The 11726-nt window shown below is 38.7% G+C and overlaps 3 protein-coding genes across 6 annotated transcripts in view; 2 read left to right on the forward strand and 1 right to left on the reverse strand.

The window, feature by feature from the left end:
- Positions 1 to 1175: 1175 nt before the first annotated feature.
- Positions 1176 to 7241, forward strand: LOC106090946 (vacuolar fusion protein CCZ1 homolog). Its single transcript, XM_013257312.2, has 6 exons — positions 1176 to 1360; positions 2553 to 2650; positions 2723 to 2754; positions 2821 to 3101; positions 6173 to 6348; positions 6495 to 7241. Exons 1-6 carry the CDS (start codon positions 1274 to 1276, stop codon positions 7195 to 7197), a joined length of 1377 nt encoding a protein of 458 aa, XP_013112766.2. The 5' UTR covers positions 1176 to 1273; the 3' UTR covers positions 7198 to 7241.
- LOC106090947 (ragulator complex protein LAMTOR4 homolog) lies at positions 7156 to 7840 on the reverse strand. The gene is made up of 2 exons (XM_013257314.2): positions 7655 to 7840; positions 7156 to 7586 (listed from the first exon to the last, which is right to left on the reverse strand). Exons 1-2 carry the CDS (start codon positions 7786 to 7788, stop codon positions 7349 to 7351), a joined length of 372 nt encoding a protein of 123 aa, XP_013112768.2. The 5' UTR covers positions 7789 to 7840; the 3' UTR covers positions 7156 to 7348.
- Positions 7841 to 11608: 3768 nt separating this feature from the next.
- Positions 11609 to 11726, forward strand: part of LOC106090948 (spectrin alpha chain) — a 45015-nt gene continuing 44897 nt past the window's right edge. For all 4 annotated transcript variants that reach the window (XM_059360835.1, XM_059360836.1, XM_059360837.1 and 1 more), the window contains exon 1: positions 11609 to 11721. The gene's annotated coding sequence lies outside the window, so the exon portion shown is untranslated. The remainder of the gene's footprint in view (positions 11722 to 11726) is intronic.

The following is an 11726-nucleotide window of genomic DNA, read 5'->3' on the forward strand; positions in this document are numbered from 1 at the left end:
TCGTACAATAAATGAGCCTTTTATGGGGCCAAGACTTTAAATCGAGAGATCGGTCTATATGGCAGCTATATCCAAATCCAGACCGATTTGGGCTAAATTGAAGAAGAATGCCGAAAAGCCAAACAGAACTCACTGTCCCAAATTTCGGCGACATTGGACAATAAAAGCGGTTTTTATGGGCCCAAAACCTTAAATCGAGAGATCGGTCTATATGGCAACTATATCCAAATCTTAACCGATCAGGTTCAGATTGAAGAAAGATGTCGAAGGGCCTAACACAACTCACTGTCCCAAATTTCAGCAAAATCGGACAATAAATGTGGATTTTATGGGCCTAAGACCCTAAATCGGCGGATCCGTCTATATGGCAGCTATATCCAAATCTTGACCGATCTGGGCCAAATCGACGAAGGATGTCGAACTGTCCCAAACTTCAGCAAAATCGGATAATAATTGTGGCTTTTATGGGCCTAAGACCCTAAATCAGCGGATCGGTCTAGATCGACTCGCGCACATCTTGTGTACTTTTGATTTTTGACAAACGTCAAAATGTGTCAGTGTTAGAAAAAAATGGTCGATTGGCACAGCAAAATGATTTTTTTTCTCAACGGTGTAAAAAACATCCCTCTACGTCATTTTTAAATCTCACCATAGGATATTGCTATCATTCGACCACGCTCTTACTATTGAAATTATGAATTTTTTTCTCCTAAACTACACCGAAAATATATAAGAAACTTAGTTGCAAGAGATTTCCGAAATCTCGCCACACTAAATTTGCTCCAAGTGTAAACTTGTTTGTATTCCCACTTTCAGTATCCAATTTCTGTACATTTTAGTGTAGCCATCTTTTGGTGATTTTCAGCAACATAACTATCTTTGACGTTACGTGACGTTTATAACGTATCGTATTATTGTTAACCGTTACCAACTGTACACATTCACATATAATGTTAACATTTACTTTTAAGAAGCTTTGTCAATAGCAATCCTTAGAGATTTTTATAATAAAGATTGGCAGCATGCCAAAAAATTAAAAAAATTTGTAGCTCTTATAATAATTTTTATTTTTAAAACGAACGCTAGAGTGGCATTTTAATGTTATCATTCCTTTTTCAAAAAACCAAAACAACCCACCAAAAAAGGCAGTCCAACGCCGTCATCAACAGCTGTTTTTTGTTTTGATTTGATAGTGATAGTGATTTTTGCGATTGATTGACGCGAATGTTTTTCTTTGTTTTTGTTAATTTATTTAAGTTATTAAAGAAGAAATATGCATAATTTGCCAAGAAGAAAAGTAGATGTAAACATAAGAAGTTTATACATATTCAATACAACCTATGGTCTCAAGGAGGGTGAGGTAATTATAAAGTGAACAAAAAAAACGCCCACGGAAAAGCGTCTGGGAAATTAAGACATCTTTACATTTGGAGTAGTTGGGACAAAATCATGCTAGATATGAATCACATGTAAGAATTTTATTTGTTCCAAATAAATGCGAGGGACCTCCTTTTTTATTCCGGAGTCCGAATGGCTTGCCGCAAGTGACAACACCTGTAAGAGAAGTTTACACGGCTGACTGCTAAGGCAAATTTGCCCATGAACATTCCATTAAGGAACAGGGGCAAACTACTCGCATATCACTGAGTGCTGTCCCATTCAAGTTTAAGCTCAATGATAAGGGCGATTATTTTATGGCCGAGTCTCAACGGCGTGCCGCAGAGCGACACCTCTTTGGGGTGAATTTTTTTACATGGCATAGTACCTCACAAATGTTGCCAGCATTTGGGGGGGAAAACCAATGCTGACATTTTATTCTGATGGTCCCGCCAGGATTTTTGGTCCCAGACGTTCAGCGTCATAGGCGGACATGCTAACCTCTGCGCTACTTTGCAAATGCAAATTTGCCCATTAACATTTCACTAAGTAACGGGGGCAAACTACTCGGATATCACTGAGTGCTGTCCCATTCAAGTTTAAGTTCAATGATAAGGGACCTTCTTTGAACGGCGTGATGCAGAGCGACACCTCTTTGGGGAGAAGTTTTTTACATGGCTAAGTACCTTACAAATATCGCCAGCATTTGGAGGGGATAACCAACGCAGAAAATTTTTTCTAATGGTCTCGCCAGGATCCCAGACGTTCAAGTTTAAGCTCAATGATAAGGGGCTTTCTTTTCTCCGAGTGTCAACGGCTTGCCGCAGAGCGACACCTTATTGGGGAGAAGTTTTTACATGGCTAAGTAGCTCACAAATATCGTCAGCGTTTGGAAGGGATAACCACCTCTGACGTTCTCGCCAGGCGTTCAGCGTCATAGACACACATGCTAACCTCTGGGCTACGGTGGCCTCCGGCTGATTACTTAAGGTTAATATCTCACAAGTGTCGACGGCATCGGGAGGGAATAACCAACGGTGAACATTTTTTCTAATGTTCTCGTTGGGATTTGAGCCCAGTTTTGTCAGCATCAAAGGCGGACATTCTGACCACTGATCTACGGTGTCCCCCTTTCACTTACTAATGCTCACTTTTTCTTTCTTCTTTGTTTTCAGGAAAAGGAGAAAATTCTCTTTTATCATCCAAAAGATATTGAGCTGAATACTAAAATATCAGATATTGGATTGAGTCAAGCGTTTACTACATTCACTGAGTAAGATTTCCAAAAAATATTCACCAAAACAGTTACAAATATTTTTGAATTTTTTTTCGTTCTCATTTGCAGTACCTTTACCGACGAAAGCGGAGGATGTGAGGGTAACATATAATTATTTAATATTTTTTGTATATAATAAATAATGGAAATTTATTTTTACATTTCAGTAATACACACCGAAAAAACTGTGCAGCTGTTATATCAGGCTGAGCCAAACTTTTGGCTTGTTCTGGTCCTAAATGTGCCAAAAGAAATGTTGGCCAAAGATGGCATTGATTATCCCGAATACCATGCGTATGAATTGCATGATGACATCTATCGCAGAGTATTGATTATGGCCTATGAGCGTTTTCGCATGGAAGAGGGTACATTTCAGATGATTTTACAAGAAAATCCAGAGAATGGCCGTGAAATATTAATTGAGAAATTGGAGGAGTTTTTCTTTAAGGTCAGTACAATCAATCAATATTATGCTGCAGGGAAAGATCCCATGTTGCCAATGAGAAGTTATAAAACAATGCTCATACAAGGGCCACATAAGCTGGAACATTGAGGTCTGATTTGTGTGGTATTAATTGCTGTCACGAGAAGCTTAGCTGGGAGCTACAGGGCACGTCCACAGGTTGAGGATAGTGGAATGCTCCATACCGAGTAGCTGCAACGGCAGTCGCGAACAATCAACGGTATCGAGCGAAGAGTCTCAGTGAGAGGTCGGGTGGCACCGTCTCTTGCACAAATACTGAGTGCCTATGATGCCCGATATGACAAGGTGAGTTATTGGCACTTTTAACCAATAGCCACCCTGTTACCGCGGCGATCGGTCCTTTGGACCGGAACGAGCTTGCTCACATATAGGAGCTTGACGAGGATCGCCACCTCTACATGAAAATGTGGTTACAATAACAAGGACCAATTAAGTCCTGAATCTGTTAATGGCTTCACATGTAGCGATAAGGAAAAGCTTCAAGGCTAAAGTCGATTTCTGAAACTCGGCATTTTTCAATTTTGGACTGGGGGTGGTAAAGCATACAAAGTGACATTTTCTCACAAAATTGCATTAAGCAACTGCCGGAGTACACGCAGCCCATCACAGCATCTTGGTGAATATTATACAAGCCGGTGTGTATAAGACCGCATCATAAAACTTTCGGTTGGCTTTCAGCTCGGTGGGTTGGTAAAATGGGTGATCTCGTCGGTTTAGTTCTCCAACGAGTTGATTAGTTTTGGATAGTTTTTAGCTCTTCCTCTCAAGTTCTAAGCGGTTTTCCCGGCAACTTGTTTTGCAGTTTTTTTTATAAAGTTCCGATTTCTGTACGCACATGTCTGCTGCAAGAGGAGGAGGAGGCCATCGTAACAGAGGTTGTTAGCATGTCCGCCTATGACGCTGAACGCCTGGGTTCGAATCCTGGCGAGACCATCAGAAAACATTTTCAGCAGTGGTTTTCCCCTCCTAATGCTGGCAACATTTGTGAGGTACTATGCCATGTAAAACTTCTCTCCAAAGAGGTGTCGCACTGCGGCAGGCCGTTCGGACTCGGCTATAAAATGGAGGCCCCTTATCATTGAGCCTAAACTTGAATCGGACTGCACCCATTGATATGTGAGAAGTTTGCCCCTGTTCCTTAGTGGAATGTTCATGGGCAAAATTTGCAATCTAACATCTGCTGCAGAGTGCTTCTATGACAAGTTCATCTGTACATGTTCATGAACGCTGATACACCCCACAAATTTTCTTTTTCCATACGTGTCTTCCCTGTACTTTAATGCATTTTGCATTGCTTTCTTATTGGGATGGGACTCAAGGTGTCATCAGATAGTTAGTCCTTAGTCCTTTCTTTCACAGCTTCTTTGAGTTACGTTTCGCGGTACCTATCGTGCTGCCGAAAACTAATACCATGTATACTTATTATACCCACCACCGTAGGATAGGGGGTATATTCATTTAGCCATTCCGTTTGCAGCACCTCGAAATATTCGGCTAAGACCCCATAAAGTATATATATTCTTGATCGTCTCGACGTTTTGAGTCCGTCTAGCCATGTCCGTCCGTCCGTCTGTCGAAATCACGATAGAGGTCGAACGTGTAAAGCTAGCCGCTTGAGATTTTCCACAGGTACTTAGTATCGATGTAGGTCGTTGGGCATTGCAAATGGGCCATATCGGTTTAGATTTAGATATAGCTCCCGATCTCCCTATTTGACTTCCTGAGCCCCTAGAAGCCCTAGAATTTTTGTCTGATTTGACTAAAATTTTGCATGTAGTCTTCTGTTATGACTTCCAACAACTGTGCCAAGTTCTGCCTAAATCGGTCTATAACCTGATATAGCTCCCATATAAACCGATCTCCCGATTTAACTTCTTTAGCCCCTTACAAGCCGCAATTTTTGTCCGATTTGGGTAAAATTTCGCATGTAGTCTTCTGTTATGACTTCCAACAACTGTGTGAAGTACGGTTCAAATCGGTCAAGAACCTGATATAGCTCCCATATAAACCGATCTCCCGATTTGACTTCTTGAACCCTTACAAGCCGCAATTTTTGTCACATTTGGTTAAAATTTTACATAAGGTGTTATGTTATGACTTCCAACAACTGTGCCAAGTTCTGCCTAAATCGGTCTATAACCTGATATAGCTCCCATATAAACCGATCTCCCGATTTAAGTTCTTTAGCCCCTGGAAGTCGCAATTTTTGTCCGATTTGGCTGAAATTTTACACGCGATGTTCTGTTATGACTTCCAACAACTGTGTCGAGTACGGTTCAAATCGGTCGATTACCTGATATAGCTCCCATATAAACCGATCTCCCGATTTGACTTCTTGAGCTCTTACAAGCCGAAATTTTTGTCCGATTTGGCTGAAATTGAGCATGTAGTGGTTTTTATGACTTGCAACAAATGTGTCAAGTACGGTTCAAATCGGCCTATAACCTGATATAGGTCCCATATGAACCGATCTCCCGATTTGACTTCTTGAGCCCTTACAAGCCGCAATTTTTGTCCGATTTGGCTGAAATTTTACATGTGGTGTTCTGTTGCGACTTCCAAAAACTGTGCCAAGTACGGTCCAAGTCGGTCAAGAACCTGATATGGCTGCCATATAAACTGGTCTCCGGATCATCCTTATATGGCTGGAAGCTTTCATTTTTACTGGTTTGACAGTAGTTTGGTATGTAGAATAAAATAAAGCCCTCCAACTAGATTTAGTTTGTAAAAATGGGGGGTTCCCAAGATTCGCCCCGGTCGAACTTTGCACGCTTTTAGTTGTTTTGGCAAAGGCAGGCATGTACATTTTAAAGTCGAGAGGCACGAACTAGGATTTTATTTTAGATACATGGTTTTTTCGAAGAATTTTCTTGGAAATTTGTTAACGTTTTTGCTATACGATTTAAGAAGAAAACCAACCCGCCCTAATATATATACTTTATGGGGTCGCCGTTCCATATTTCGAGGTGTTACAACGTGCTGCCGAAAATTAATACCATATTTAATTATTTTTATTTATTTATTCCATCTTCTAGTATATATCGTCCCTCAAATTGCCTGTTGATGACATCTTTGGGTTTACACGAACATTGCAGTATTTACCTTTGGATAAATTTTTATTTTTACGAGTTCATAACTTTATCGAATCTTTAAAGTCAACATATCCAACCATTATGGACTCACTATTCCTTTACAAGGACACTGTAGTAACGTAAGTTGAAAAAATAAAATGCCATAGGCCAAACATTTCAAATGTGTAACTAAGCTATAATCCCAAGAACAAAAGTTTATGACTCACATTGACCTGTAGACAATGTTCTGCTTCTTAAACAACAAAAATCGTTGCTTTCATTTCAGGTGTGGTCGTTTTCATTCCTCCCAACTATACACGTTGCATCAATACGTGCTCGAACGTTTGAAAATACAAAATGGAGAATGCTCAAATCGAGAAACAATGCACAGCGTGCACAAGTTATATATCAATAGTAATGGCACAGTGGAACCCTATCGCATGGTTGCCTACCCCTCAACCCAGGTGACTTTGTGTCTGTTCTTTAAACACCAATGCAACGATATAAGCCAACAATATCTAGAAGATATTGGCAGTGCACTCAGCACACAAATCTATGTTCTGGCACGTGACATCGAAGATTTCCTAGCCAAGCCAGGAAATGGAAGTGTTAAAAATCAACTCTTAGCCAATACCGACAGCGAATATGGAGCAATAAAATACCTCTTTGTAAATGATCAAAGTCTCAAAATGATAACAAATTTCGATAACGATATGCAGCGCAATGCAAACTTGGCTCAAAATATTCTCAATGTTATAGCCGATTTATTCACTCTGCCAGAGGATCAAGATCCTACATCTGGCATTCCCAACCAGGAGGAGGTGATGGTGAAGTCAACCGATGACTTTTGGGTGGTGAAGAGGCGAGGTAATTGGCGCCAGCGTTTTGTGATTGTCTTCAGTACAAAGCCCACACTTCTAGACATGACTAAAGAAGCCGAACGCATATTTGATCAAGACATTAAAGATGGTGTATTCTCTGACAAATAAACAATATAATTAAATAAATGAAGGGCGTTTTCCAATTAAATCTACGGGAACGGTCCTTTGTAGTATCTGTGGGGAGGCAAGCACTGTCCCTGGGACTGCGCTGGCGAAAGCTATGGGCGCAGAAAACGCAACAGACAGTGCTTGAGGATTCTCAAGTTAGCACCGCCGTTGAACTCATGTTTCCGTCTGTTCCATCGACATACACACCGACGCCATTGTTTGAAGACATTCCCAGACCACCTGAACGATTTGTGGCTGCAGCAGCACCACCGTTGCGCAACTTGACAATGTAAATGCGTCTGTTAGACAAGCAAATGTTATACGAATGGTCTTCGTAGACAATTGAAATCCTTTCGCAACTATTATTTGGCATAAAACTCTCGTCCACACTAAAACAGAAAACAGAATTTTGAGTTAACGAAATGGGGCGTGAGTATGTAACATAATAGAAGAGAACCTTTCTGTCAAATTAACCAGATCCAGGAATATGTTGGCACTTCTTTCATCATTCTCCAGCTCTCCACCAGATTCCAGAACAGCCCCATCCTCTTTTAAGACCAGAAATCCAATTTGATTATTGAACTTATCCATTTTACTGTCTCCAAACGGAACAAAGATACGAATGGAGAATAAGAAAGAATATTATAAAATCTAAACAAAGGAGTTGCCTGATTTGGCAAAGAAATGAATGGCAATTTATAGAGGTAATTTACGCGACGGTGGCCATCTGGCAACGCTAAAGGCTGGTACTGTGTTCGGTTATCGCATTGAAAAGCAATATTTTTTCGCGATTACTTTTTGAAACACCACAAAAAAAACTCAATGACAAAAAATATTGGGTTGCCCAAAAAGTAATTGCGGATTTTTCATAAAGTCGGCGTTGACAAATTTTTTCACAGCTTGTGACTCTGTAATTGCATTCTTTCTTCTGTCAGTTATCAGCTGTTACTTTTAGCTCGCTTTAGAAAAAAAAACGTGTAAAAAAAGTATATTTGATTAAAGTTCATTCTAAGCTTTATTAAAAATGCATTTACTTTCTTTTAAAAAATCTGCAATTACTTTTTGGGCAACCCAATACTATTTTTTAGCCAGGATTTACTAATAGAAGCAAGGTGCGAAAACATAGAGTGGAAAGGCCCCATGAACATCATTAAGGATGTCAAATCTGTCGATTTAAAGTGCCATCAAAAAGGAGAAAACGTAAACAAAGAATGAATGTAAAAAGAGAACAAGTTGACAACCTCAATGGCAAGAAGTTTTTTTTATTTTCTTCTTTTCTATGACAAATGACAATGTATACAACGAATGCAGGATTCACTAATAGAAGGTTAGGTCACATGTAAAAACATAAAGTGGATAGGCCCCATAAACATCATTAAGGATGTCAAATCTGACGATTGAAAATGTCATTATATAGGAGAAAACGTAAACAAAGAATGAATGTAAAAAGAGAACAAGTTGACATCCTCAATGCCAAGTACTGTCAAATATTAAAAAAAAAGTATATCGGCTGATCGCTTGGCTTAACCTTATTCAGTGAATCCTGCAACGAATGGTTATAAGTAAATTTAAAACTGTGGTTGTCTTATTCTAATCCATTGAATTTGTTGGTAACGCTACATTGCAAAATATTAAAAATTGCATTATGTCATGAATAACATGTATAAAAGAGAATGCTCTTGGCTAACTGTAACACGACAGGCATGGGCTGTCAATAAAGATAAACAAACATAACAAAACAAAATAAAGACTACATAACAAAAAACGACAATTGATATGAATGGTAGGTTATTGGATACACAAAAAGAACTTTTGTATGTATATATATATATATATAACAGGTGCTGAGTGTGAATTATAAAATACTATAACATGTATATCACACAATGTATGTATTTCAACATTAGTTTTGATGAACGAAAGTTCTTCACCAAAATATTAATATTTGTGCGTAGACAAAACAAGATTTAAAAAGTTATTGGCAACTTCTGGTGTGTAAAAAATAGTGTAAAATTGACTAGAATAAGTAAATAAGCTCTACTTAAAAGCGATGTAATCATTTTTGTTTTATTATTTGATGTGGCGATTGCGGTTTAATCTGAAAGATTTAAAAAAAAAACCTTCAGTGAAGTTTAGAGCACTGAGAAATATTCATGCGTTAAACATAGCAAGTAAATAGGCGTTAAGTTCGGCCGGTATACCCACCACCTCGGGTATATATGTAAACCATCTTTGGTCAAAATCCGGTGAAAAATGCATAATTTATGCCCCCCATAGCAGCTTAACCGAAATATGGTTCGATTTGGACCAAATTCGACACGGATATTGAGTGGTCTATTAAATACAAGTTATTGTTCAATTTTGTAGAATCAAATATTGGTCTTTTTGGTAGCCATATCCAAATATAGACCGATCTGAACCATATAGAACACTGATGTCGAAAACTAACACAATTCACTATCCTAAATGTCGGCGAAATCGGACAATAAATGTGCCGTTTATGGGCCCAAAACCTTAAATCGAGAGATCGGTCTATATGGCAGCTATATCCAAATCTAGACCGATCTGGGCCAAATTGCAGAATAATGTCAAAGAACCTAACGCAACTCAGTGTTCCAAATTTCATCGAAATCGGACAATAAATGCGCCTTTTATGGGCCCAAAACCTTGTATCGAGAGATTGGTCTATATGGCAGCTAGATCCATATCTGGACCGATCTGTGCCATGTTGCAGAAGCATGTCGAGGGGCCTAACATAACTCACTGTCCCCTATTTCACTAAAATCGGATAATAAATGTGGCTTTTTGTGGGCCTAAGACCCTAAATCGGCGGATCCGATTTTGCCAAAAATTGGGACAGTGAGTTGTCTTAGGCCCATCGACATCTTTCTTCAATTTCTGATCGGGTCAGATTTGGATATTGACCGATCTCTCGATTTAAGTTTTGACACAGTGACATACAGGGTGGCTGATGAATATTGCTACAATGATGAATATTGCTACATTTTTTTTTCGGTGTATGGAATACATTTTTCTTTTATTCATGTTAAATTAAATTATTAAATTAATTATTAAATTATTATTAATTAAATTAATTAATTAATTAATTAAATTAATTATTAAATTATTATTATTAAATAGAAAAAAAGTTATTACATTTTTTTTTGGTAGCGGCTTTCATCAGCCACCCTGTATGTTAGGCTTTTCGACATCCGTATCGTATATGGTTCAGATCGGTTTATTTTTAGATATAGCTACTAAAAAGACCAATATTTTGTTATACACAATTGAACAATGACATGTACCAATTAGTATTTGGTCCAAATCGAAACATATTTCGATATAACTGCTATGGGACATAAAGTATGCAATTTTTACCGGATTTTGACGAAAGGTAGTTTACAAATATACCCGAGGTGATGGGTATCCAAAGTTCGGCCCGGCCGAACTTAACGCCTTTTTACTTGTTTGTTATCTTCTTTCTCGCAAATTCTCAGTTCATGGACTCTTTCGTATAGGCACACGCACAAAAATTTCTTTGTGTGTGTTGGCAAAACGTTAATCACCTTGATGACAACATGGCGCATGGCGCAGCAAATCTCCTTCGGAATTTGACAGCAATCAAAAGTTTTTGTTTCCATACGAAAACACGTTTTTTTAATCTGCACTTATTGTTTTCTCTGTTTAATTTATTTTTTCGCAAACTAATAAATAAAACCGAACCATTGATACCAATAAAACATGATGCCGGAAATGGTTTCAAGTGTAGCCACTTTAATTTTTTTTTTTGCTATTTTCCTCACTATAAACAGAGTACTACTTTTCCGCCGATTTTCAGCCAACGTTTCGCCGACATTTTTTTTAATATGGAGTTTGACAGCATTCCGCTCGTAATACTTAACAGAATACTCAGCTTTTGGGGGTAACTTTTTGTTGTTGTGCTAATGACACGGAGGCCACCGTAGCGCAGAGGTTAGAATGTCCGCCTATGACGCTGAACGCCTGGGTCCGGTGGTTTTCCCCTCCCAATGCTGGCAATATTTGTGAGGTACTATGCCATGTAAAACTTTTCTCCAAAGAGCTGTTGCACTGCGGCACGCCGTTCGGACTCGGCTATAATAAGGAGGCCCCTTACCATTGAGCTTAAACTTGAATCGGACTGCACGCATTGATATGTGAGAAGTTTGCCCCTGTTCCTTAGTGGAATGTTCTTGGGTAAACATTGTATTTTTTTGTTTTGTTACTAATGCCACTACCTCCTAATTGTACCACTACCTCCTAATCCTAATTCTTATATGATTATCCGAATAGTAATACCCACAATAGATATTTGGTATCCACAAGTCCATCGTGTATATACCCGGTAGAATCCCATCACTAACCACCATATCTATCTATCTCTTCATTATTTTACAATTTGCTCTCGAAGAAATCGGATCTTTTTACTTGACGTCGAGTTTCGCCGTGTATTTAAGCTTCTAGCTATTATTAATCATAACATAAAAATTAAACAAAAACGAAAGTGTAAG

The sequence above is a fragment of the Stomoxys calcitrans genome, chromosome 1 (assembly GCF_963082655.1).
Source record: "Stomoxys calcitrans chromosome 1, idStoCalc2.1, whole genome shotgun sequence".
Taxonomy (NCBI): domain Eukaryota; kingdom Metazoa; phylum Arthropoda; class Insecta; order Diptera; family Muscidae; genus Stomoxys; species Stomoxys calcitrans.